The following is a 25,573-nucleotide window of genomic DNA, read 5'->3' as shown; positions in this document are numbered from 1 at the left end:
TCCTCCTCCCTGTCAACGAATACGGTGCAGCTTTTGAATTGAAATAGTCTGAAGGGAATGTCCTTAATCAGATTTAGCAGGGTGAAAACTGTCCGCCCTGACCTCTCCGCCCTGACCTCTCCGCCCTGACCATGGTATTGCGGTGCGTACTTTTCCTGTAGATGTTGGTGTGGAGTGAGACATCCGAGTTAAGATTTTCACATCCAGAAAGTAAATTTGTATTTGACTGTATTCTAAACTCAGTTGCACATTCTCATTGAGGGAATTAACCTAGTTATGGAATAATAACTAATTTTCGGGTTCCAGAGAACACCAAAAATGTATTTGCCATAACCGTACCATTTTGTAACATAAAATAGTTAGCAGAACAGAGAATAAACTTCTCTTCCCGAAGTCCCATAAATAAGTTTGCATAGTTTTGGAGCGACTCAAACCCCCATAGTAGTCCTCTTCTGTTGTCTGAGGAGCTTGTCCTGGAAAAGGGAAATGTTGTTTATCCAATTTGTTGTTAACTGACTTGCCTAGAGGTTCCAGTAAAAAAAATACAAAATAAAATAAAATGGACAATGTGTTAATTGAAGGAGAAAGTCAGCAGAGGGCGTACTTGCCTCTGGCCTCAGTTGGAGATAATGCTTAAAAGCCTCCAGACCGTCATTGTGTACAATATTGTTGTGAAGAGATTCAACATCCATTGTTAGCAGATACGAAGGTCCATCTTTGAGCTCAGTGTGAGTGGTGTCTTGGAAGGAAAGAGGCGAGTTTGGACACTAGGCTTAATGTAGAAATGAACATGCATGCTCTGATATGTAGTATCATTGTTGCTTGTGATTGGCCTTCCAGGAGGGTTATGAGGATCCTTGTGGATTTCTTGGTAACATGTAGTAAGCAAACTTAGGATGGGCAGGGAGAAGAAAGTAATATTAGGGTCACGTAAATTGCCTCCAGTGTGTCAGTGCGCTCTGGGTCGTTCCTAAAATCAGAGCGTTGTCAGATTGTCTGTTCATAAGTTCAGAGTTTTCGCACACTGGACGCTCTGGCTGAGGAGTAGGGTTGATCTGGGAGTTCTGACCTCTCAACGACAGTCGAGCACCTCAAGCCAACTGGCTAAAGTTGTCTAGCTTGCTATCTCCTTCCAGACACAAATGAGAGAACCTCACTGACCATTTTACTCGCCCTAGCAGAGCTGGTTAGGCTGTTTTCATGTTATCTAGAGCGTTAGGGGCTAACTGGTGCTGCGGTTACTGACACGGTCATATCCAACATTAAAGGCCTTTACATTTCTTCACTACATGAGTGCCTTGATTACTTCTGGAAGTATGTTTGAACAAAGGCTCTTTCTGCATTTACTTTTTTTATTTATTTTTATTACTATCCAGCATCAACTTATCAGACTTTCTCCTATTGAGTGATATCCAGACCTCAGATGTTATGTAATCTGGAGGCCTGAACCGTAAGCCCTCTGGCCTGGTCTGCTGGTTCACTCCCAGCTAAAATGCCATCTATCTGACACGGACATAAACCCCCTTCCCAGTTCCTCCTCAGTCTCTCTCTAGTCCCAATCCAGAGGAGTAAATCCCTGTGTGAAATGGGCAAGCGTCCTAGACCTACATCCCTGTCTGTTAACTCCGAGCCAGTCTGTAGTCTGATAGAGAGAGAAAAGAAAGTGTGTGTGACAGAGTGCTGATGGTGAGGTATGCTGCTATGTGGAATATTCATGCCAAAGGAAAACAAAATATATTGAGTACAGATGTGGCATAATAAAATGTGTGTGTGTGTGTGTAACTCCAACTCCTGCTTCTGTCTCTTAGGGGGGACGTTGAGGATCTATGCAGACAGTCTGAAGCCCAACATTCCTTATAAGACCATCCTGCTGTCCACGACAGACATGGCAGACTTTGCTGTGGTGGAGGCCCTGGAGAAGTACGGCCTGGAGAAGGAGAACCCCCGGGAGTACTGCATCGCCAGGGTAAGAGTCCGCACCCCCATCCCTTACCAAGAACAACTAGACCTTACTCTCCCCCCCGTTCCGACCCAGCGCCAACCCTCCTGTTTCAACTCTGAGTCTCATCCAGCCATCCACATTCTTCCTAGTCGTCTGTCAGATTAAAGCAGGAAAGGGACTGTTGGCACAGTCATCTGTTTGGTTGTAATTTAATTGCATTTCTTCAAAGTGCCAGGCCAGCAGGTGTGTGTGTGTGTGTGTGCCTAATCTCTCCTGTCACCATGTGACAGACATCTCCACGCTAAAGCGCTGACCTTCGACATCACACGCCTCCTATCCCTGACGGCTCCAGGCACAGCCAATCCCATTCAGTTCCCCTTCTCTCCAGCCGTCCATCCGCCTCTCTGTTATACATCTGTCGTTAATATATACAACATCAAACTGCTGTGACCAGACATGGACAGCGCATGTTTCTCACCAGCGTCTTGTGTTGGACAGTCAGTCATTACTACAGCAGAGATGTGAGGGAGAGACCATTATTAGGGAGTGGAGGAGGGAGAAAGGGTTGGACGGGAATAGAGGGAGAGGTCATGTCTGGTGCGTGCAGGAGACATGGAGGGGAGACCTACCAAGGGAAAGGGAGAGCAGCCACCTATTGGCTTATGTTCTAACGGGCAATAATCAAATGGTTTGGAACACATCCTATGTACACCCCATACACGCTACACTATATTTAAGCCATGGTTGTATGGTCACAAGTCGATGCATGTTGATATGTCACTCTTCCAGTTGAACGTGTGGTGGTTTTACGGTTGTGTTTTGTGGTCCTGCAGCACACAGATGACAAGTCTGGGAAGGAGATCGTCCTGGACGATACGGAGTGTCCTCTTCAGATCTTCAGAGACTGGCCCAATGACCGAGGTAGTGTTGATGCAAAAGTCTCAATGAAACGTGCAGATCTAAAGGGAGTTGACCTTACAAGAACAACCAAAAGCTAGTTTTAACCGACTTGGTTGTTGAGGTTTTTGTTCATACGTTTTTTTCCCCCGAACTAGTTCATTGTCTTTATGCGTTGTGTTTTTATCCGACGTCCCCCGTCTGTACTGCCCTCTCCTGGTAGCTCTGGGTCATTACGCAGCTCCTTGTGTTGTTTCAGGAGCCCTCGTGTTCCAGCTGAAGAAGAGACCTCCAGACTACGTGCCTAAAAAGGGCCGGAAACCAGAGGACAAGGGCCTCAGAGGGAAGGGCATGGACGGGCCCCTGTACGGCTCTCTACCCCCAGAGAAACTGCCTTACCTGGTGGAGCTCAGCCCAGGTGCATCTCTCTCACACACACACACACACACACACATAGATACAGGTAGACACACACATTCCCAGCTGATGCCGAACAAAAGAGAGCACAGACATTCTGTAAGAAAGGCCCAGTTCTACTCACATAGCCAACAGAACCGTGTAATGGCTGTTCTACTCACACCTGTAGCGGCAGTGTAGGCAATATACTGAATGGACCAGACTTGCTGATGCCCTGAGAACTCTCTGTAGTCTCTTCTAACAAGGTGAGTGAGTGGGCCTTAGAAGCATCTCCTGCCCAGTTTATTGTACCCCTCCACCAAGAGAATACATCAGGTCTAAGTTAGCTAGTCCTCAGATGTTGTGTCCAGTAACTTGGCCAGTCCTCACTGCTGGGCTGGCCCTAACAGCTGCTTGTTGCCCTCCATGCTCCCCTTACCAACCTATCACCCATACAGTTAACTAACCCTGTCTCTCAGAACCATCTTAACCCCGTCAGAGATTTATTTAGTAGTTACAAGTTATTCGGGTATCTAAGAGATTCGGTTTGAAGGGTTGAGATCCGTTTGAGTGCATTGCAACTAAAGAGCATGTCTCCCAGGCTAGGGTTTTCTTCTTTCCGCATGAGGGATTCAAGGTGTGTGTTGAGTGTTTGGGGGAAAGCTGTGTGTCTGTGTGTGGAAGTCTGAATTGGGTGTGTGTTTGGTCTATTTCCCTGCATGTTCGCACAAGTATGTGTGTGGACTCTGGGCCCTGTGTGGACTCTGGGCCCTGTGTGGACTCTGGGCCCTGTGTGGACTCTGGGCCCTGTGTGGACTCTGGGCCCTGTGTGGACTCTGGGGCCTGTGTGTGTGTGTGGACTCTGGGGCCTGTGTGTGTGAGGCGAAGAATGGTGCTGCATTTTCTCCCTGCTGCAACATTTTCACCCTCTGCTCTGTGTGTGTGTGTGTGTCCTCTCTCCTGGCCTCCTCTGGCATGGTGTTTGTTCTGTCTGTCCCTACTGCGGCCGCCTCCTCTGCATGTCTGCTCACCTAGGGAGGGGAAATCACTATGGCTACTACACGTATCAGCACCTGGAAGGTAAACCTGCCTACCCACCACACATGCCTCTCCTCCACTCTCATCACCAGACCCATCTACTGCTGTGTTTCTCTGGAAACAAGCTGGCTTGTGGTAGAAGTTGCCCATAACTAAAGATCTAGGATCAGATTACCCTGAAGATTGAGTATTCTATTTTTGACCGTTATAGTGATGGAAAACGATCTGATTGTATCTGTGGTTAGGTTCAACTTCTACCCACTCTCAAAAGTTGCCCTTTGACACAGATCTCTGATCAGCTTCTCCACCCCCAAAATGCTGACCATAACTATTATGGGGAAACGGGACAAAACAGACCTGAGATCAGTGTCTATGGGCAACTGAATGCTACTTTCCTGAATTTATTTTTGTGCCATGATTCAGCCAATCAGAGGAGGGCCTCACTGTCTAGGGCGAGGTTGTGTGAAGGAAGGCTAGCCGCTCGAAGGCAGCTCCTCTGCACGAGGCCACGTTTAAGGCCCATAACCAATATTGTTTGGCTTAACAATAGCAAGTGCTTTTTTGCAAATGAGGATTTTCAAAACTAACAGAATTTTTAGAGGACGAATACATGTTAACTAAGTTCCTGCTTGCTTTTACTAAAATATGTGGTTTCCTAATCAAAATGCACAACTGATCTGGTCTACTGGTAGTTGTTAGGAATACATGGTCTTGTATGTCTCTTTCCCCTCGTGTGTATGTATTGTATGTATTGTGTGTGAGGTGTACGACTCAAATCCCCGCACTGTAGTGTGTGTCTCCTGCTGTGCTCTGTAGTGCGTGTTTGTGTGTCTGTGTAGTGAGTGAGTGTGTGTGTGTGTCTCTCCATATTGTGTGTACTGACTATCTCCTGGTCTCCACCATAGACGGCTCCGACTCCAGGGACAAACCGAAGCTCTACCGTCTGCAGCACAGTGTCACTGAGGTGGGCTCAGACACGACAGACGACGGCTCCATCCAGGTAAGGACCTGCCCTTTGTGTGTGGTCACGTGCTACATTGACCTAGCTGTAAGTTACTAGCCTAGACGGGACTATAAGTTAGCTGAGGTCAAGGATGTTGTGATACCAAGTGTATTTTGTCTCCAGCTGTTTGGTCCAGGTATCCTGCCCCACCACTGCAAACTGATGCACACAGAGGGTCTGGTGACAGTGACGCCACACAGTCTGGAGGCTGAGACCTACGTGGACGGCCAGCGTGTCACCGAGACCACCGTGCTGCGAAGCGGAGCCACACTTCAGTTCGGCGCCTCCCACGTCTTCAAGTTTGTCGACCCCAGCTACGACCACAGCATGGGCAAGGGAGGTCCCGGACCGATGATGAGAGGAAGGCACAAGTCAGGGTAGGTGGAGTGACGGCTGTTGACACAGGTGGGCACACACACACACACACTCAGAGGCTAGGTCTATCATCCCAGTGGTGAAAGCAGGAATGGCTTTGAATGAATAGGCCCAGGGACAGGAAGCAGTGACCTGCTGAAACCAGTGTCATCAGACTCCGGATCTGTCTCTCAGCTGGGTGACAGAGGAGCACGAAGGTGGCTCTCATCTCAGTCCTCTGAACACACCAGCACAGCTTCCTATTTACACGTGCCAGCCACCAGAGATGATATCAGGTGCAGCCTAAACGGAAGCCTGTTCCCTATATAGTGCTTAGCATTGCAAAAGCATCACAAATCATTGTATTTGGTTCAAAGCGTTCTCTTAGACCTCAACCTGGAGTTGTGCATTAAAGGTGTGATCGTTGAGGAAGTTGAACTCCCAGGAGTAACATTGGGAAGTCAGTTATCCAAGTGATATTGATCAAGTTGTTGTGAAGATGGGGAGGGGTGTGTCTGTTATTAAAAAAATCAATTCTGCGTTTTTGACACAGATCAACTGTACTAGTTGTTCAGGCGCTGGTCTCATCTTGATTAATGTCAGGTAATATCTTCAGGTGCAGCAAAGAACGACCTAGCAAAGCTGCAGCTGGCTCAAAGCAAAGCTGCACGCACTGAAATAACATCAAAGACGCGCGTGATCGTCTTTCCTGATTGAGGAGAAATGTGCTGTTCTTCTCCTAGTCTCTTTAAGAAACCTGCGTGTTGAAAATGCCTCACCACTTGTATCATCTGTTTGCGTACACTTCAAACAGAGTCTGACATGCATACTCCACCAGACACTGGGGGTTTCTTCACGGGACCCAAACCAACAACAGATTGAATGCTTCGCTCAGTTACGCGTAGAGCCATGTCATGGTGGTAGGCTCTGCCACCAGAGGTTACTCAGACAGAGAACTAGTTAAAACACATTATCACAGCGCCACTCCTTTTTCTAAAGATCTAATTTAACTGGCTATATGAATGTGGATATGAGTGGCAGTGCGTAAGTTGTGTTGTCTTTCGGTGTCTTTCCTATATCTCGTTTTTTTAGAGCTTCGTGCGTTTGTCGAAAGGAGTGCACTGTGAAGGGAATAGTGCCATTTGGAATGCAGACATCTTGTAACCTTGTCACCCAGCCCATGGCCTTCATGCTAGTCATTCAGGTCCAGAACTCTGTGGCCTCAGTACACCTCGGTGCATGGGATTTCCTCTGATAGTTGAAGCTTTGATCAGAGCCTATATCCTGTCAGGTATCCTAGCCACCGCTGTATAACTTCTCTCTAGCTGTGGCTTTACTGCTGTCTCTGTCTGCATCAGAGAAGTCAGTGCTGCTGAATTCCATTTCCGGGGTTCTGACCCTTCTCAAGGTTGTGTGTGTGAGAGAGATTGCCTGGGGGTGGGATTTGACTTGAGGCCTGGAGTTGACCACACCGCTGCCGTGGAAACAGATTCCACATGGACATGAGGGGGAGGAGCCATCTGAGCGCAGCAACTCTAGTTGTAATTTAACTCTGCAGAGAGAAGGGGAAAGAGAGGGAGCTGAAGAGAGAGGAGGAGGCAGGGAGAGTGTATTAGAGGAATGGAAGGGAGAAGAGGGAGAGAGAGTCCAAGAAGGAGGAAAGGGTAACGGGCGGAGTTATTGCAGGCGAGGGACTGGTACATCGGGGCTGTTGTCTGGACTCTAATCTGGCTGGCTGGCTGGGGTGTGGCCTGAAGTGCCTTGTCATTGAAGAGGGAGGGATGACCAGGAGCCTGACACACACACATGCGCACACACACATATATACACCGATCACTGATGCAGCCTCCGTGCTCACTATGCACCCTACTCCACCCAGACAGCGAGACCAGCACAGAGGGTACAGGAAGGGGACAGCTCCGGTGGGTCCTTCACTTGCCACGTGAGTGAGAGTAGAGGCTTTTATGGTAAAAATGGAAGTTAAGGGCCTGGGATCTCTGCTCCGTCCCACAGAGGAGGAGAATGTGTCGATTTAAGTGGACTTCAGCTGCGTCGGTCTCCAGCACAGAGGATTGTACACTGTAGTAGACGACTGGAGAAGGACTTTCTAGCCCGTCATTGACAGTAGTTGTATGAGGACTCGTCAAAAATATTGACCACATTAGCATGTTATCAGTCGTTAGGCTTCTAGAGTGCATTTGGCGGTTGGAGACTGGCTGTGGCGTGTTGTTGAATTAGATGTGGTTTTAGCTGTACAGTAATTCGAGGGTCATTAAGTCGGTGTATATCTGGGCTTTTAGTCGAATGACAGAATCCCCATGATGTTAATTTAACCAGCCACGTTGACTTGATGTGTAACGTTTGGACTGAACGACAGGCTGGCTGGTGAATGAATTTCCGGTTGTGGATGTAGCCAGAGGCCTTAATCCGCCGTTAATGCTGTGGCCTGATGCTGGAGAGGATTACGTCTGGGTGGGAGAGGAGAGAGGGAACGAGGGAGTGGGAGGAATTGTGGCAACGAGAATTGAAGGACTTCAGCTTTTGTGACAGTTCTGATGGTTCTGGTGGATTTCTTGCTTGTTGTACATTGGGCCACGTGTGTTTGCAATGGGACCTCATGCTTGCATCCAATAATTCCATTGCTTTGAACACTAATGGAAATCAAATGACACCAAGGTAGTTCAAACACAGACTGTGGTTTGCATGATGTATGAACGTTTGTGATTTAAAAGGCTTTTGACTGAATAAGTGGGGACACAGTTATTCTGTATCAGTGCCCTATGGTCAATTACACAGCTTTCAGTGAGGGCTACTGTCACGTTTCCCTCAGGGCAGACAATATGGCTATGTTTCATCATGGGGCAGCATGGGAAATTCTAAGACCTTTTCTTAAGAACAGACAGCTCTGTCACACAGCCACACTGTGTGGCTCCCAGCCTGTCATTGCATGTCACCACTAATGTGGTTAGCTGGATTTAATTCAAGTGTAGTGCAAGGGTATATTTAGATAAACGTGTTCTAGTCATTCATTTGCAGTGATAAGGCCAATGAAAGGGAATTTCTGGCTTTCTGTTGATTGTCCCAGTCCTGGGATGGCAGAGTGTGTGTGTACGTACAGCATGTGACTGTGTGTGTGTGCATGTTTATATCAACTCAGGGCATTTCTTCCCAGTAATAGAAGTTCCCACCGCCTGGTGGGAATGCTGTTCCTGATCTTATTGATGCTCTCTGTCCCTCTCTCTCGCTCTCCCCGTTCTTCCCTCTCCCTGTCTCTGTCCCTCTCCCCGTCTCTGTCCCTCTCCCCGTCTCTGTCCCTCTCCCCGTCTCTGTCCCTCTCCCCGTCTCTGTCCCTCTCCCCGTCTCTGTCCCTCTCCCCGTCTCTGTCCCTCTCCCCGTCTCTGTCCCTCTCCCCGTCTCTGTCCCTCTCCACCCCCGTCTCGTCGTCTGTCCGTCTCTGTCCCTCTCCCGTCCGTCTCGTCGTCTGTCCGTCTCTGTCCCTCTCCCGTCCGTCTCGTCGTCCGTCCGTCTCGTCGTCCGTCCGTCTCTGTCCCTCTCCCGTCCGTCTCGTCGTCCGTCCGTCTCGTCGTCCTTCCGCCTCTGTCCCTCTCCCGTCCGTCTCTGTCCCTCTCCCGTCCGTCTCGTCGTCGGTCCGTCTCGTCGTCCTTCCGCCTCTCCCGTCCGTCTCCATCTGTCTCCCGTCCGTCTCCATCTGTCTCCCGTCCGTCTCCATCTGTCTCCCGTCCGTCTCCATCTGTCTCCCGTCCGTCTCCATCTGTCTCCCGTCCGTCTCCATCTGTCTCCCGTCCGTCTCCCGTCCGTCTCCCGTCCGTCTCCCGTCCGTCTCCCGTCCGTCTTCATCTGTCTCCCGTCCGTCTCCATCTGTCCCCCGTCCGTCACTCGCTCCCGTTCTCTGTCAATTTCTCCTTCTCATTCTCTCCCTCTCTGTCCACCTTTCACGCAGGAGTGTTTCTGAGACAACCTTTGACCTGCAAGGAGACATTCACAGTGGGACGGCCCTCCCCGCCAGCAAGGTACATTAACTACCCTGGTCCTCTGTATCAATGTGTGTCCATACAGTTGAATTCAGAAGTTTACATACACCTTAGCCAAATACATTTAAACTCAGTTTTTCACAATTCTTGACATTTAATCCTAGTAACAATTCACTGTCTTCGGTCAGTTAGGATCACCACTTCATTTTAACAATGTGAAATGTCAGAATAATAGTGATTTTATTTTATTTATTTATTTTTTCTCCCCCCCAGCTTTTATTTCTTTCATCATATTCCCAGTGGGTCAGAAATGTACATACTAATTGAGTGTATTTGGTAGCATTGCCTTTAAATTGTTTAACTTGGGTCAAACGTTTCGGGTAGCCTTCCACAAGCTTCCCACAATAAGTTGTGGGAATTTTGGCCCATTCCTCCTGACAGAGCTGGTGTAACTGAGTCAGGTTTATAGGCCTCCTTTCTCACACACGCTTTTTCAGTTCTGCCCACACATTTTCTATAGGATTGAGGTCAGGGCTTCGTGATGACTTTGGAAGTATGCTTGGGGTCATTGTCCATTTGGAAGACCCATTTGCGACCAAGCTTTAACTGATGTCTTGAGATGTTGCTTCAATATATCTACATAATTTTCCTACCTCATGATGCCATCTATGTTGTGAAGTGCACCAGTCCCTCCTGCAGCAAAGCACCCCCACAACATGGTGCTACCACCCCCGTGCTTCACGGTTGGGATGGTGTTCTTTGACTTGCAAGCCTCCCCCTTTTTCCTCCAAACATAACGATGGTTATTATGGACAAAAAGTTATATTTTTGTTTCATCAGACGAGAGGAATTTTTTCCAAAAGGTATGATCTTTGTCCCCATGTGCAGTTTCAAACCGTAGTCTGGCTTTTTTATGGCGGTTTTGGAGCAGTGGCTTCTTCCTTGATGAGCGGCATTTCAGGTTATGTCGATATAGGACTCGTTTTACTGTGGATATAGATACCTTTGTACCTGTTTCCTCCAGCATCTTCACAAGGTGCTTTGCTGTTGTTCCGGTGATTGATTTGCACTTTTTGCACCAAAGTACGTTCATCTCTAGGAGACAGAACGCATCTCCCTCCTGAGAGGTATGATGGCTGCGTAGTCCCATGGTGTTATACTTGCGCACTATTGTTTGTACAGATGAACGTGGTACTTTCAGGTGTTTGGAAATTCCTCCCAAGGATGAACCAGACTTTTTTTCTGAGGTCTTGGCTTCTTTTGATTTTCCCATGATGTCAAGTAAAGAGGCACTGAGTTTGAAGGTAGGCCTTGAAATACAGTGGGGCAAAAAAGTATTTAGTCAGCCACCAATTGTGCAAGTTCTCTCACTTAAAAAGATGAGAGCCCTGTAATTTTCATCATAGGTACACTTAAACTATGACATGACAAAAATCCAGAAATCACATTGTAGGATTTTTTATGAATTTATTTGCAAATTATGGTGGAAAATAAATATTTGGTCACCTACAAACAAGCAAGATTTCTGGCTCTCACAGACCTGTAACTTCTTCTTTAAGAGGCTCCTCTGTCCTCCACTCGTTACCTATATTAATGGCACCTGTTTGAACTTGTTAACACTCCAAACTCCACTATGGCCAAGACCAAAGATCTGTCAAAGGACACCAGAAACAAAATTGTAGACCTGCACCAGGCTGGGAAGACTCAATCTGCAATAGGTAAGCAGCATGGTTTGAAGAAATCAACTGTGGGAGCAATTATTAGGAAATGGAAGACATACAAGACCACTGATAATCTCCCTCGATCTGGGGCGCCACGTAAGATCTCACCCCGTGGGGTCAAAATGATCACAAGAACGGTGAGCAAAAATCCCAGAACCACACGGGGGGACCTAGTGAATGACCTGCAGAGAGCTGGGACCAAAGTAACAAAGCCTACCATCAGTAACACACTACGCCGCCAGGGACTCAAATCCTGCAGTGACAGACGTGTCCCCATGCTTAAGCCAGTACATGTCCAGGCCCGTCTGAAGTTTGCTAGAGAGCATTTGGATGATCCAGAAGAAGATTGGGAGAATGTCATATGGTCAGATGAAACCAAAATATAACTTTTTGTTAAACTCAACTCATCGTGTTTGGAGGACAAAGAATGCTGAGTTGCATCCAAAAAACACCATACCTGCTGTGAAGCATGGTGGTGGAAACATCATGCTTTGGGGCTGTTTTTCTGCAAAGGGACCAGGACGACTGATCCGTGTAAAGGAAAGAATGAATGGGGCCATGTATTGTGAGATTTTGAATGAAAACCTCCTTTCATCAGCAACGGCATTGAAGATGAAACGTGGCTGGGTCTTTCAGCATGACAATGATCCCAAACACACCGCCCGGGCAACGGAGTGGCTTCGTAAGAAGCATTTCAAGGTCCTGGAGTGGCCTAGCCAGTCTCCAGATCTCAACCCCATAGAAAATCTTTGGAGGGAGTTGAAAGTCCGTGTTGCCCAGCAACAGCCCCAAAACATCACTGCTCTAGAGGATATCTGCATGGAGGAATGGGCCAAAATACCAGCAACAGTGTGTGAAAACCTTGTGAAGACTTACAGAAAACGTTGACCTCTGTCATTGCCAACAAAGGGTATATAACAAAGTATTGAGACACTTTTGTTATTGACCAAACACTTATTTTCCACCATAATTTGCAAATAAATTCATTAAAAATCCTACAATGTGATTTTCTGGATTTTTCCCCCCTCATTTTGTCTGTCATAGTTGAAGTGTACCTATGATGATGAACATTACAGGCCTCATCTTTTTAAGTGGGAGAACTTGCACAATTGGTGGCTGACTAAATACTTTCTTGCCCCACTGTACATCCACAGGTACACCTCCAATTGACTCAAATGATGTCAATTAGCCCATCGGAAGCTTCTAAAGCCATGACATAATTTTCTGGAATTTTCCAATCTGTTTAAAGGCACAGTCAACTAGTGTATGTAAACTTCTGACCCATTGGAATTGTGATACAGTGAATTATAAGTGAAATAATCTGTCTGTAAACAATTGCTGGAAAAATTACTTGTCATGCACAAAACTATAGTTTGTTAACAAGAAATTTGTGGAGTGGTTGAAAAACGAGTTTTAATGACTCCAACCTAAGTGTATGTAAACTTCTGACTTCAACTGTATGCACCGGGTCGGGGTCGCCATTCCACTTTAGTCTGTACGACTCATGTGTTTTTTAAAGATGTGGTTGCGGTGGGTGTGTGTGTGTTAGAGGGATGATAGTGCCATCAGCATCATTGTTGGGCTGCAGAACATTCCATCATACTGTGTATTGCTGTGTCATTGCAGAGCTCAGGTAAGCTGGATATGGAGCGTTCAGCCAACGGCAGCGAGAGAGGCATGGTCAAACCCATGATCCGCGGGGAGCAGCAGGACGGCAGGTGAGACACACAAATCTGGAATCTCCGTTGTAGTCAATTAAATCCTAATAGTTCGGTCAACTGCTACTAGAGCCATCTATGCGTTTGTTGTGGTGCTGCCTAGAGAGCATAACTCTGTCACACTCTGCCTGTCAGACACCTTATCTCCATCTGCACCTTGTGAGCCAGCCACAGCTCAATTCTCCTCACTGAGCTGTACTGGGTCCCCTCATCAATAATACAGACAGACCACTGAGATGTACTGGGTCCCCTCATCAATAATACAGACCACTGAGATGTACTGGGTCCCCTCATCAATAATACAGACAGACCACTGAGCTGTACTGGGTCCCCTCATTAATAATACAGACCACTGAGATGTACTGGGTCCCCTCATCAATAATACAGACAGACCACTGAGCTGTACTGGGTCCCCTCATTAATAATACAGACCACTGAGATGTACTGGGTCCCCTCATCAATAATACAGACAGACCACTGAGCTGTACTGGGTCCCCTCATCAATAATACAGACAGACCTCTGAGCTGTACTGGGTCCCCTCATCAATAATACAGACAGACCACTGAGCTGTACAGACCACAGAGCCTGATACATACACTCACACACCGATATCTACGGAAACGCACACACACCCCTGGAGAGGTGGGCGTCGGTGGACAGCGGGGTGAACGGGCCCGACTTGTGCTGGTTCACTGAGAACCACCTCTGTCCTCCCCTCAGGTCCCAGGACATCCTGAGCCCAGAACTGACGCTGCCGGCCAGCATCGAGTTCAGGGACAACTGTGAGTACTGCAACCACCTTTTGTTGTGGCTTTCTCTCGCTTTGTGCCCTTCTTCCCCTTCCTCTCTTTCTGATACTTGGTGTGTAGTAAAAGTCATGATAACATAACTCTATGGGCCCATCCACACTCCATCTGAGCGATGCTTTCAGTGTCTATTTTAAACTGGAGGTCGTACCATAACTGCACTTAGCTAGTGTCTGAAAGATCAATGGGTGGAAAGTATTGATTCATCGTCTCCTGCTGCTAACGGGCTTTTACTGTTTTATTGAACACGGTCATGTTAACATTGAGTGAGAAGGTATTATGTAAAACTACGCACATTGTTAGACCTTAGTACCATAGAGGTTATATCTGTATGAATGCCTACTGTGAGCTGTCAACTGATGTGGTCTCTCTAGCGCTCTTGTTGGCCTTAGCGCTATCGTACTAGCCCTAACGGTAGCATGGTAGTGTTAGAGCGAGCTGAAAAAGGAGCCGTTGGGCCTTCACCAATTAGTGTTTTTTTTTGTTTCTCCTCTGGGTTTAATAAGTAAACAATTTACACATGTAGTAATTTCTATCAGTGGTGAGGAATATTTCTCACATTAAAGGAGAAAGTGCCTCTATGTTTCTACCTCCCCTGTGGTGCAGTGACCACATACACGCTCCTCTTTGGGTAGCCATTTATTTTTGTCTGCCGGTTTCTATTGCCAATTGGTGGTCTCTCAGCCTGTACTTGGGAAGGATCTGTCTCTGTCTCTCGCGCTCTCTCTCTCTCTCTCATCGGTCTCTCGCTTTCTCTGTCTCTCAATTCAATTTAAGGGCAAGTGAACTAGATAATAAACAATAAAAATGAACTTTACAAAGTTCCAAAAGAATACTCTCCATCTCCCTCCATCTCCCTCCATCTCTCCATCTCCCCCTCTCTCCTCCATCTCTCTCTATCTCTCTGCATCTCCCCCTCTCTCCTCCATCTCCCTCTCTCTCCTCCATCTCCCTCCATCTCCCTCCATCTCCCCCTCTCTCCTCCCCCTCTCTCCTCCATCTCTCTCTCCCCCTCTCTCCTCCATTTCTCTCCTCCATTTCTCTCCCCCATCTCTCCTCCATTTCTCTCCCCATCTCTCCTCCATTTCTCTCCCCATCTCTCCTCCATTTCTCTCCCCCTCTCTCCTCCATTTCTCTCCCCCTCTCTCCTCCATTTCTCTCCCCCTCTCTCCTCCATTTCTCTCCCCCCCTCTCCTCCATTTCTCTCCCCCTCTCTCCTCCATTTCTCTCCCCCTCTCTCCTCCATTTCTCTCCCCCTCTCTCCTCCATTTCTCTCCCACTCTCTCCTCCATTTCTCTCCCCCTCTCTCCATTTCTCTCCCCCTCTCTCCTCCATCTCTCTCTCCCCCTCTCTCCTCCATCTCTCTCTCCCCCTCTCTCCTCCATCTCTCTCTCCCCCTCTCTCCTCCATCTCTCTCCCCTTCTAATCAATAGGGAGCGTAACCCAAGTTTGCTCTGTGAATGACATGAAATGATTATCCCATGTGATACAACTTCATGTTAGATGGGCTTTCTCTCCAGCCTTCGGCATATCTTTATTCATTTAAGCCATTTTAACTGCCTTTCAAGCTCTTTCATATGCCGAACATTGTTTGTGGACTCTGCAGTCTTGGGCCCGGCTCAGCCAGTCGTTGTATATTTGGAGTTTTATGAGCTCATGTGTTTGGCTAGGGAGCAGAGAGATCAGAGGCCTTTGATTTCCAATAGAGGGGGTTTGCTCTCTCACATCTGTCACAATGCACTACAAACAACCCGGGAACCGGGAAGATGGGGTTTGGGGACAATGTTATCACAAAGCCCATCTGAGTCCCTACTGTAACAAGCTCACACACTGAGACTCCAGGGTGAACCTGTAGCTAGTTAGGTGATATCAGTCAGGCTTTAAAGAAACTGTGTGACCTATGTCATGTAAACTCACACCTTATCCCCTCCTGTCTGCCTGCCTGTCTGTGTGTCTGCCCGTGTGGATGTCACCTGTCTTGCCCCCTCCAGCCGAAGATGCCTTTCTGTCGGCTATCATCAACTACACCAACAGCTCCACGGTGCACTTCAAGCTGTCCCCCACCTATGTACTGTATATGACCTGTCGCTACGTCATGTCCAGCCACTACCGGCCCGACGTCAGTCCCTCGGAACGCACTCACAAGGTCATAGCCATCGTTAACAAGATGGTGAGCATGATGGAAGGAGTCATCCAGGTGAGTCCACCCTGCCGCCTCGCTCTCTCGTTCTCTTCTCCTGTTTTTAAATCAGCAGGAACTTCATGGGAAGCCAGGGCTTGGATCATATATGCTTGATTCCACTACCCTCTAAATACAGAGTACCAGGACCAAAACAAAACCCCAAAGAAAAACTCAGTATAGCTGACTAGGTAGTATTGGTATTAGTAGTCGTAGTGGTGGTAGTAGTCGTAGTACTGGTGGTGGTAGTAGTAGTAGTCGTAGTACTGGTGGTAGTAGTAGTCGTGGTACCGGTAGTAGTAGTAGTCGTTGTAGTAGTAGTCGTAGTACCGGTAGTACCGGTAGTCGTAGTACCGGTAGTACCGGTAGTCGTAGTACCGGTAGTACCGGTAGTCGTAGTACCGGTAGTCGTAGTACCGGTAGTCGTAGTACCGGTAGTCGTAGTACCGGTAGTCGTAGTACCGGTAGTACCGGTAGTCGTAGTACCGGTAGTCGTAGTACCGGTAGTACCGGTAGTCGTAGTACCGGTAGTCGTAGTACCGGTAGTACCGGTAGTCGTAGTACCGGTAGTACCGGTAGTCGTAGTACCGGTAGTACCGGTAGTCGTAGTACCGGTAGTACCGGTAGTCGTAGTACCGGTAGTACCGGTAGTCGTAGTACCGGTAGTACCGGTAGTCGTAGTACCGGTAGTACCGGTAGTCGTAGTACCGGTAGTACCGGTAGTCGTAGTACCGGTAGTCGTAGTACCGGTAGTCGTAGTACCGGTAGTCGTAGTACCGGTAGTCGTAGTACCGGTAGTACCGGTAGTCGTAGTACCGGTAGTACCGGTAGTCGTAGTACCGGTAGTCGTAGTACCGGTAGTACCGGTAGTCGTAGTACCGGTAGTACCGGTAGTCGTAGTACCGGTAGTCGTAGTACCGGTAGTACCGGTAGTCGTAGTACCGGTAGTACCGCTAGTCGTAGTACCGGTAGTACCGGTAGTCGTAGTACCGGTAGTACCGCTAGTCGTAGTACCGGTAGTACCGCTAGTCGTAGTACCGGTAGTACCGCTAGTCGTAGTACCGGTAGTACCGCTAGTCGTAGTACCGGTAGTACCGCTAGTCGTAGTACCGGTAGTACCGCTAGTCGTAGTACCGGTAGTACCGCTAGTCGTAGTACCGGTAGTACCGGTAGTCGTAGTACCGGTAGTAGTCGTACCGGTAGTAGTCGTAGTAGTACCGGTAGTAGTAGTACCGGTAGTAGTCGTAGTAGTACCGGTAGTAGTAGTACCGGTAGTCGTCGTAGTAGTAGTACCGGTAGTCGTCGTAGTAGTAGTACCGGTAGTAGTAGTACCGGTAGTAGTCGTACCGGTAGTCGTCGTAGTAGTAGTACCGGTAGTAGTCGTAGTAGTACCGGTAGTCGTCGTAGTAGTAGTACCGGTAGTCGTCGTAGTAGTAGTACCGGTAGTCGTCGTAGTAGTAGTACCGGTAGTCGTCGTCGTAGTAGTACCGGTAGTCGTCGTCGTAGTACCGGTAGTAGTAATAGTCGTAGTACCGGTAGTCGTCGTCGTAGTAGTACCGGTAGTCGTCGTCGTAGTACCGGTAGTAGTAATAGTCGTAGTACCGGTAGTAGTAATAGTCGTAGTACTGGTAGTAGTAATAGTCGTAGTAGTAATAGTCGTAGTACTGGTGGTAGTAGTAGAGTTTCTCTTGCAAAGTAATCGCTCAATTTATTCATCCAGGTCCTTTCCAGAGAATATTTTGTATAGATGCAAATCCCACGTTGTGTTTGTCTGTCTGTCCAGCGTCTCTGTGTCCCCCTCCATAATGATTTAAACAAGGCATGGCCCTTTAAATGAATTCACTGGAACACACTGAAATACAGGGTCCTTGTGGTGTTCCAAAAGCCCTCTCCGCCAACACATAAAACCCAAATGCGTAGCAGGAACACCCATACTCTGGGACACCAACCCTGGAGTTTTGTGAAAAACCCAAATGGCCAAAATAGTCCAAAACAATAAAACCCAGTAGGTTTTGACTGACTCCACATAACGCCGTCCATCTCCGAGGAAGCGAAGATGTGTGGTTAATCTGGTCAGTCCTTATGGGATGCCTCATCCTATCTTGATATGCAACCCTAAAGACACAGTCTCAACTTCCATGTAGAGTGTAGTCTGTTTTATTAATAGATGATTATCTGTCTACACACTAACAGTGTCTGAGACGCACGAACACACCAGGAGCATTAGGGAAATCTCCCCATGTCTGCTCTGCGGGAGTCCTACATGAATCAGGATTACGGTCGTTAAATCCTGTTTTAAAGGTGGTTTTCATCCAGATGATTTTGGAAGTCCAAGTCTTAAACCTCCGTAAGGGACATTGGATATTTAGGCTGTGTTCCTTAAATAATCACATCTGCACACTAGCCTCTGCCTCATACAGGAATACATCATTTTGGATGCATGCAAAAGTATATGCTGCCAGTTTTTAGCAGCAAACGCTCATAACTTAATCTCAGGAGTTAATTTAATCAAAAGAGCTCATCACTTTTTGTTAACGGAACATCCTAAATTATAGAGATTTATTGTTGTGTGTGTTTTGTTGACATGCCTGTGTCAATCTCTGTCCTTGGCTGTTGTTGACAGTCTCTCTCTGTCCTGTGGGATGTGTCTGTCTGTTTCCCCTCCCCTCTCTGTGACAGGAGATTCCTGAAGGGGCCCAGGTAGGACACCTAACGCGTTGCTCGGGGGGGAGAAGTCTCTCTCTTACCTCTCTCACGCCGTCTCTCCCTCTATCGGCTCAGTCCGGCTTTGCTCAGTCCTCCATGCTTCTTTTCTCCATAGCAGAAACCCCCCCAAAACCCTCAACCAAACCAAACTGCCAAATAATCCCTCCTCCGACAGCTGGACTCTAAAACGCCAACATAATAACCCTCATTCAGCAACCTGGAACATGTCGTACTAAAAACAACCCCAACAAATCTTTCTGATTGTGGCAACATTTTAATGAATTAATGTCATGTGACCTCCTGCTTTACTGCACTTCAGTGTGGATGAGCGACAAACCCCGCTGTTCTTTTGCTGAATTTTTCCCTTTACATTTTTTATTTATTTTCCGTCTGTTTAACGTTGTTCTTTTGGATGCGTTCTGTTCTGTGGCCGTTCTGAAAGGGTGTTGTCGTTTCGTTGCGGGGATAGACAAGTGTGGAATACACAGGGGCCAGTGCCGGCCGAGACACGTTGGGCGGACCTTGTGTATCCCTTTTTTCTTTGTGTCAAGGGGACATGGACATTAACTCATCACACAGACCAGACACTGGGCTCTGAAGCACTTACTGCCACCTCATAGTTTTCTCTTGATCATCTCTGCTAAATGTTAGAGATGTTCAAGAACAGCTTTACAGGGTAAAATACAGTGCCTTCAGAAATGATTCATATTGCTTGACTTAGTTCACATTTTGTTCTTACAGCCTAAATTCAAAATGGATTAAAGTGATTTTTCTCACCCATCTACACACAATACCCCATAATGACAAACTGAAAACATGTTTTTATAAATCTTTACAAATGTATTACAAATTAAATAGAAAAATATCTTATGTAAATATTAACACCCCTGAGTCAATACAAATTACAATCACCTTTGGTAGCGATTACAGCTGTGAGTCTTTATGGGAAAGTCGGAGCTTTGCAAACCTGCAAACTCTTTTTTTTTTTTTTTTTCTTCATAATTCTTTAACTTCCATGTTGGTTGTTGATCATTGCTCGACAGACATTTTCAATTCTTGCTTTTTAATTTTTAGTCGATTTGAAGTAAAACCGAACTATGCTACTCAGGAACAGTCTGTCGTGTTGGTAAGCAACATCACTGTATATTTGGCCTTGTGTTTTAGGTTATTGTCTTGCTGAAAGGTGAATGTGTCTGTTGAAAAGCAGGCCGAACCAGGTTTTTCTCTAGGATTTTACCTGTGCTTAGCTCTATTCTGTTTCTTTTATCCTAAAAAACTCTCTAGGCCTTGATGATGATGATGAGCATACCCATAACATGATGCAGCAACCACCATGCTTGAAAATATGAAGTGGTACTCAGTAATGTGTTGTTGGATTTGCCCCCAAACAACGCTTTATATTCAGGACCTAGTTAATTTCTTTGCCACATTTTTCTGCAATTTTACTTTAGTGCCTTTTTGCAAACAGGATGCATGTTTTGGAATATTTTTATTTGTCACAGGATTCTTTCTTTTCACTTCTTTTGTGGAGTAACTACAATGCTGTTGAGCCATCCTCAGTTTTCTCCTATCACAGCCATTAAACTCTAACTGTTTTAGTTGGCCTCATGGTGAAATCCCTGAGCGGTTCCTTCCTCTGAAGTATAATAAATAACATCATGCTCAAATTTCTGCTTTTAAACACAAAAAATATCTACTAATAGGTGCCATTCTTTGCCAGGCATTGGAAAACCTCCCTGGTGTTTGTGGTTGAATCTGTTTGAAATGTACTGCTCGACAGAGGGAGCTTACTATCTGTACGTGTAGGGTACAAAGATGAGGCAGTCATTCAAAAATAACATTAAATACTATTATTGCACGCTGAGTGAGTCCATACGACTTGTTAAGCACATTTTTTACTCCTGAACTTATTTAGGCTTGCCATAACAAAGGGGTTGAATACTTTATTGACTCAAGACATTTCAGCATTTCATTTTTAATTAGTTTGTAAAAAAATACATTTAATAAAAAACATAATTGAACTTTAAGGGGTATTGTGTGTAGGCCAGTGACACAAAATCTTAATTTTAATACATTTTAAATTGAGGCAGTAACACCACAAAATGTGGAAAATGTAAAGGGGTGTGAATACTTTCTGAAGGCACTGTACATGAGGACTGAGCTGAATGTCCATCCCAACAAAATGAGTTTGTATACTGGTTGATGTAGAATATTTGGGCCCGTGCAGAAATGGATGCTGCTAGAGTAAAGTAGAGGCTATTTATATCAGAGGACTGGCAAAGAACTGCTAGAAAAGACCAGTTGAATGAAATTCCCCCTAAACGATATTCTAAGGTCAGTTTACCCCAAATGGTTCCGGTTAGGATTGGGGAGGGTAAACTGAACTTAGATCTGTGCTTATTCCGTGCCACTTGTACCTGGAGTGGTACAGAAACTGCCACTGTAATATGCCAAAGAGCCTGTTAATCCAGTAGCCAACTCTGCAAAAGGCCCTTCCTCCAAAACTGACCTTGAAGTCAGGGACCTGTTCCCGTCTGGGAGAGGCTGTAGCTTGGGGCCAGTGTCTGGTTCTGTGGGTCTCGGGTGGGGTGTCTGGCACAAGTCTATCCCTGGAGTGCTGCTACTGCTCATGCCTGTGAGTCTGAGAGAGTGACCCCTCTCTGTGTTCTACCCTGCCTCTGACCCCTGCTCTTTCTCTCTGTCCTGTCCTGCTCTGTGATTGGTGTATTCCAGAAGCAGAAGAACATTGCGGGGGCCCTGGCCTTCTGGATGGCCAATGCCTCAGAGCTGCTCAACTTCATCAAACAGGACAAGGACCTGTCGCGCATCACACTGGACGCCCAGGACGTGCTGGCACACCTCGTCCAGATGGCCTTCAAGTGAGTGACCAGACTTCCTCCCTACGCTCTGGCCCCTGTCTCCTTCCTAACCCTGGGCCTCTCTAGTTTAGTTTGGTGCTCCTGTCAAACCTTATACTACCTCTGCCTTGTCTCTGCTCCTGCCCCATTATGTACTCCTTACCCTGTTAATGTCTTGCCTCTTTTCCTGTCCTAGTCCAAGCTGACCTGTCCTTATACCCTCCCTTCTTACCACTCCCTATAGCGCTATGATTCCCTCCTTGTTCCTGCCCCTCCTCCGATCCTTTCCTTGTCCTCATTATCCCGTCCGTGACCTAAACACAAGGCTTTAGGTTATCCTGCTCCCAGCTGTGTGTGTGCTGGCCAAGCGGTGCAGCAGTCCCACACCGTGCTGCGTACGCCATCAGGGCTAACGCAAACCACATGTGAGCCGCAGGAAACCTTCCCATTCATGGTAATGCAATATTTGGGAAATGATTAAGCAAATTATAGATCCAAATGTGACCTTCCCTGCCACTGCTGTCATTGACTCTCCTGCGAGAGAAATCGAAATCTAGGCGTCTGCTGCCCGTGTTGTAGATGGCGCATAGCTGTCTGTGCCAACTTCTGCCTGACCTCAACCGTGAGCTGTTGATCTAGCGTTTTATTCATGTTGCCATGTTTTATATTGCTTCATCTCAGACCATGTGAGGATCTGGAGAAAGTGGTATTTCTGGAGCCATTGTGTGGATGCAGGAAGTGAATTTGTGGAATGTCCCAGGCCTGGCTTGTATTGGCCAGGCTGGGGCAGGGCTGGATGTGCCTGTGGAGAGGTCCCAGTAAAAACAGTGGTTTTAGACTCTCCACGGCCCTCTGTCCTCCGTTTCCCCTGCTCGCCACTCCCTGGAATAGTCAGCTGAAAAAACTGCTGCTTGATGTCCCCAGAGTAGATCAGAGCGATGGCTGAGCTGGCCAGACTGCAGGTTTATGGTGGTATTCCAGGAGAAGTCCCCTTAATGCTGCAGAGCAGGATAAGTCCCCTTAAGGCTGCAGAGCAGGAGTAGTCCCCTTAGGGCTGCAGAGCAGGGGAAGTCCCCTTAGGGCTGCAGAGCAGGGGAAGTCCCCTTAGGGCTGCAGAGCAGGGGAAGTCCCCTTAGGGCTGCAGAGCAGGGGAAGTCCCCTTAGGGCTGCAGAGCAGGGGAAGTCCCCTTAGGGCTGCAGAGCAGGGGAAGTCCCCTTAGGGCTGCAGAGTAGGGGAAGTTTGTTTCTGCATTCGTGTCTGTCTTTTGTGTTTGTGTGTCTCTCTATGCAAGTGAACATGTGCAAAGTTTGGTTCGCGTAGTTGGCCGTATATGCATTGTGTGCGTCTTTGTTTGTCCATATCCGTGTGGACTATTCAGAACCAATGTGTTGTTGTCGTCTCAGGTACCTGGTCCAGTGTCTGCAGTCTGACCTGAATAATTACATGCCTGCGTTTTTGGATGACCCAGAGGAACAGAACCCTCAGAGGCCCAAAATAGGTGACTAACTTCTGTTCATACTGTTCACACTGATACTCTTACTGTGTACATCAACTACTGTCAGCCAGGCCACAGTGGGGGGGGGGGGAGAGATGTACTGTATAATGTGTTAATACTGAAACTGAAACGTTGATAGAATTTCTTCTACTTCTTCATGTTCCCTATGGACTTTAATGGTATTAGACCCAAGGGTCAATGCTGACTTCACTAGTCCTGACCCCCCCCCCCCCCCCAATTCCTTATCCTCCTCTCACAGAGGATGTTCTGCACACCCTGACGGGCGCCATGTCCTTGCTGCGCCGTTGCCGTGTCAACGCGGCGCTGACCATCCAGCTGTTCTCGCAGCTCTTCCACTTCATCAACATGTGGCTGTTCAACAAGCTGGCGATGGAGGCCGACTCTGGGCTGTGTTCACACTACTGGGGCGCCATCCTCCGCCAGCAGCTCAGCCACATCGAGGCCTGGGCAGAGAAACAGGGCCTGGAGCTGGCCGCCGACTGCCACCTCAGTCGCATCGTACAGGTAGGTTCCATCCTAACATTGTCCAGGAAGGCACATCCTGATAGGGCTGTTAGATACCCACTGTTTTCCATACCATGACTTACTGAATGCCCATTCACCGCCAAAGATTACTTGTCAAGTGGTTTCTGTTGAAAAACACTTGTCAGCAGCTCTGTATGATGCTTAAGGGGTCTTTGGGACCCTGCCTAAGGAAAGTTGTAGGGGAAACCATTCAGTGTGGACCACAGGTCACTGTAAATCAAGTCATTAATAGCACTCTGTCCTGCTGTTCCTCCCCAGGCTACGACTCTCCTCACCATGGACAAGTACTCCATGCAGGACGTGCAGAACATCCACAACACCTGCTTCAAGCTGAACTCCCTGCAGCTCAACGCCCTCATGACCAACTACCACTGTGCTCCCGACGAGCCTTACATCCCCCCCGTAAGAAATGAGGACAAGCATCTCCATTCACACACACACACACACACACACACACACAGACACTGCTCTATTCACACACTACAGTTACAGTAAGTGTCTATGAATGAATGTCTCCGAAGATGAGAAATAGGTGGTTGCGATTTGAAGTATTGCTTAACACACATCTCCTCCCGTCGTTGTAATGCGTTGGAGTTTGTCCTGTACATTTTGGGGGAACATTAGCTAAGCTCTCCACTTGACTGATCTTCATAGCTTCCCCCCCCCCCCCCCCCCAGGTGAGGTTGCTGATTCTACACGGAGGGTTTTGAGGAAACATTCAGAGGACTATTAGACACTTAACCGTCTGCTCGAACGAAACCCTCATTGGTCTATCTCGTGTCTCTAACTAGACCCTCAGTGGTCTGTCTGGTGTCTCTAACCAGACCCTCATTGGTCTATCTGGTGTCTCCCAATAGGAGCTGATAGACCACGTGGTTGCCGTGGCGGAGAACACGGCAGATGAGCTGGCCCGTAGCGATGGCCGAGAGGTCCAGCTGGAGGAGGACCCCGACCTGCAACTGCCCTTCCTACTGCCCGAGGACGGCTACTCCTGCGACGTCGTGCGCAACATTCCCAACGGATTCCAGGAGTTCCTGGACCCCCTTTGTCAGAGAGGTACTTGTGTCGAGGAGAGAGAAAAAAAACACGATTGAGTTCCATTCCCGGAATGTCACACGGGTTGTGTTCTGTCGTTGGGTGCCAATCAGAGGCTGAGCTGGCCCGTGTTTGTTCTGTCGGCAGTGGAATGTAGTATGTAAGAAGAGTCTAGAAGACTGGAGAGCTGTTTGCGCCTGTCCTTTTCATTGTGTTTGCTTATGAGAGAGAGGGAGGTGTATTCCAAGAGCAGTTTGTGCAACCGTGTGACTGTAGTCTCAGATATGTCGTAAGTAGTACAAGAAGATGACTGTGATTTGCTCTTGTCCTGTGCAGGATTCTGTCGGCTAACCCCTCACCCCCGCTCCCCTGGGACCTGGACCATCCACTTTGAAGGAGCCGACTGCGACAGCCACTTCTTTGCAGACAACTCCGACCTGGTAGGTGTCCCACAGGACGTTACAACTGTAGAATTATGCAATGCAAAGAGCATTTTCTTGCTGTATGGTCATGCGGAGTAGTGGCTAGTCGTCATGGCCATGCGGAGTAGTGGCTAGTCGTCATGGCCATGCGGAGTAGTGGCTAGTCGTCATGGCCATGCGGCGTAGTGGCTAGTCGTCATGGCCATGCGGCGTAGTGGCTAGTCGTCATGGCCATGCGGAGTAGTGGCTAGTCGTCATGGCCATGCGGCGTAGTGGCTAGTCGTCATGGCCATGCGGAGTAGTGGCTAGTCGTCACGGCCATGCGGCGTAGTGGCTAGTCGTCACGGCCATGCGGAGTAGTGGCTAGTCGTCATGGCCATGCGGAGTAGTGGCTAGTCGTCATGGCCATGCGGAGTAGTGGCTAGTCGTCATGGCCATGCGGAGTAGTGGCTAGTCGTCATGG

General features: G+C 47.8%; 1 protein-coding gene across 9 annotated transcripts in view; it reads left to right on the top strand.

Annotated features, from left to right (window-relative positions):
* LOC110521052 (afadin) overlaps nt 1–25,573 on the top strand; it is a 117,405-nt gene that overhangs the window by 57,707 nt on the left and 34,125 nt on the right. For 4 of the 9 annotated variants that reach the window (XM_036975785.1, XM_036975784.1, XM_036975789.1 and 1 more), the window contains exons 6-22: nt 1,809–1,966; nt 2,776–2,863; nt 3,099–3,257; nt 4,271–4,315; nt 5,179–5,273; nt 5,400–5,653; nt 9,592–9,661; nt 12,970–13,061; nt 13,783–13,844; nt 15,860–16,065; nt 18,727–18,747; nt 21,487–21,632; nt 23,016–23,110; nt 23,367–23,632; nt 23,912–24,055; nt 24,511–24,709; nt 25,025–25,128. In XM_036975785.1, the coding sequence (XP_036831680.1) occupies nt 1,809–1,966; nt 2,776–2,863; nt 3,099–3,257; nt 4,271–4,315; nt 5,179–5,273; nt 5,400–5,653; nt 9,592–9,661; nt 12,970–13,061; nt 13,783–13,844; nt 15,860–16,065; nt 18,727–18,747; nt 21,487–21,632; nt 23,016–23,110; nt 23,367–23,632; nt 23,912–24,055; nt 24,511–24,709; nt 25,025–25,128 (2,204 nt within the window). The remainder of the gene's footprint in view (nt 1–1,808; nt 1,967–2,775; nt 2,864–3,098; nt 3,258–4,270; nt 4,316–5,178; nt 5,274–5,399; nt 5,654–9,591; nt 9,662–12,969; nt 13,062–13,782; nt 13,845–15,859; nt 16,066–18,726; nt 18,748–21,486; nt 21,633–23,015; nt 23,111–23,366; nt 23,633–23,911; nt 24,056–24,510; nt 24,710–25,024; nt 25,129–25,573) is intronic. The other 5 variants (XM_036975791.1, XM_036975786.1, XM_036975788.1 and 2 more) reach the window with 3 other exon arrangements.

This window comes from Oncorhynchus mykiss, chromosome 4, assembly GCF_013265735.2.
Source record: "Oncorhynchus mykiss isolate Arlee chromosome 4, USDA_OmykA_1.1, whole genome shotgun sequence".
Taxonomy (NCBI): Eukaryota; Metazoa; Chordata; class Actinopteri; order Salmoniformes; family Salmonidae; genus Oncorhynchus; species Oncorhynchus mykiss.
This window is presented reverse-complemented; position numbering and strand designations above follow the sequence as displayed.